This window comes from Chaetura pelagica, unplaced genomic scaffold, assembly GCF_000747805.2.
Source record: "Chaetura pelagica isolate M959 unplaced genomic scaffold, ChaPel_1.0 scaffold139, whole genome shotgun sequence".
NCBI lineage: Eukaryota > Metazoa > Chordata > Aves > Apodiformes > Apodidae > Chaetura > Chaetura pelagica.
In genome coordinates, this window is record NW_009970717.1 from 6,517,279 (window position 1) to 6,518,663 (window position 1,385).

At 47.4% G+C, this 1,385-nt stretch overlaps 1 protein-coding gene across 1 annotated transcript; it reads left to right on the forward strand.

Annotated features, from left to right (window-relative positions):
• The first annotated feature begins 256 nt into the window (after positions 1-256).
• Positions 257-1,129, forward strand: LOC104396361 (arylamine N-acetyltransferase, pineal gland isozyme NAT-3). Its single transcript, XM_010006199.1, has one exon. The coding sequence runs from the start codon at positions 257-259 to the stop codon at positions 1,127-1,129; it is 873 nt and encodes a 290-aa protein (XP_010004501.1).
• The last annotated feature ends 256 nt before the right edge of the window (positions 1,130-1,385 follow it).

Here is a 1,385-nt window from a genome sequence, read left to right on the forward strand (position 1 = left end):
GCACAGCTGGAGCCTCTCATCACAGCTGTAAAAGAAACAATTAAAAATAACATTTGTGCTCATCAGCAGTGTCCCATTGGCTTTCCTCTGTGCTAATACTCAAAGGCAGCTGTCTTTGACAGGGCCATTAGTCAAATCCCACTCCTCTTCTGAGCAGGCTGCCCATGTTGATGAGCAACCTGTTAGAAGGGATGAGGGAGATCCTTCTGTCACTTCCGACACAACCTCTTTTTTTCACCCTTCTCTCAGTGGCAGCATGGACATCAAGGAATATTTTGCCAGAATTTCTTACCAGGGCTCCTATGATAAGCCAGACCTGGCTACCTTGACAGAGATATTCCAGCACCACATCCGAGCGGTCCCTTTTGAAAACCTCAGCATCCACTGTGGAGAAAGCATTGAGCTGGACCTGGAAGCAACTTACAACAAGATAGTGAGGAAGAAACGCGGGGGCTGGTGCATGGAAAACAACCACCTCTTATCTTGGGTCCTGAAAACCCTTGGCTACGAGATCACCCTTCTGGGATCAAAAGTTTATGTCCCGGAGCACAACGCCTATGCAGAGGAAATCGATCACCTACTGCTCAGAGTGGAGCTTTGTGACAAATCCTACATCGTGGACGGTGGGTTTGGGATGGCCTACCAGATGTGGCAGCCAATGGAGCTGGTTTCAGGGACAGACCAGCCGCAGACTCCTGGGGTCTTTCGCTTCGTGGAGGAGAGCGGGGTCTGGTACCTCGAGAAGGTGAAAAGGAAGCAGCAGGTTCCCAACCAAAGCCTCTCCACTTCCCACAATGTGGATAGCGAAGTTTGCCGGCGGGTTTATCTCTTCACCCTTGAGCCCCGAGACATCAAGGAGTTCAGAGCCTGCAATGCCCACCTGCAGACCGCGCCGGACTCGCTGTTTGTGACCAAGTCTATCTGCAGCCTGCAGACATCTGATGGTGTCCGGGCTCTGGTGGGGTGGAAACTCACCGAGATAACATACAATTATAAGGATAATATGGATCTGGTGGAAATCAGAATCCTTGCAGATGAAGAAATGGAGAAAACACTGAAAGAGAAATTCACTATAACACTAGACAAGAAATTTGTACCTGTCAATACAAGCAGATTGTCTCTGTTTTAAGTCACTGTCTGAATGATAATTAAATCCAGTGGCATTACATACAATCCTTCCCCTTATTTCTAAACAGCATCTAAAGGTTAAGCTTTCTCTTTCCATCTACACCAGCGTAAAGCAGAACACATTAGCATGAATCTGGAAAAGAAATTGATTTTCACAACTGCTCCTGCATCTCTGTTTGGTTTGGGTACAAATAATTCCTTCCTAGCTCAATCAAATCACTCCCCTTCTGTTTGTGCTTAGCTGGAAGCAGGCTCTG

Bases quoted from the DNA above. Each gene is read 5' to 3' on its own strand.
- LOC104396361 (XM_010006199.1), top strand. From the start codon at position 257: ATGGACATCAAGGAATATTTTGCCAGAATTTCTTACCAGGGCTCCTAT.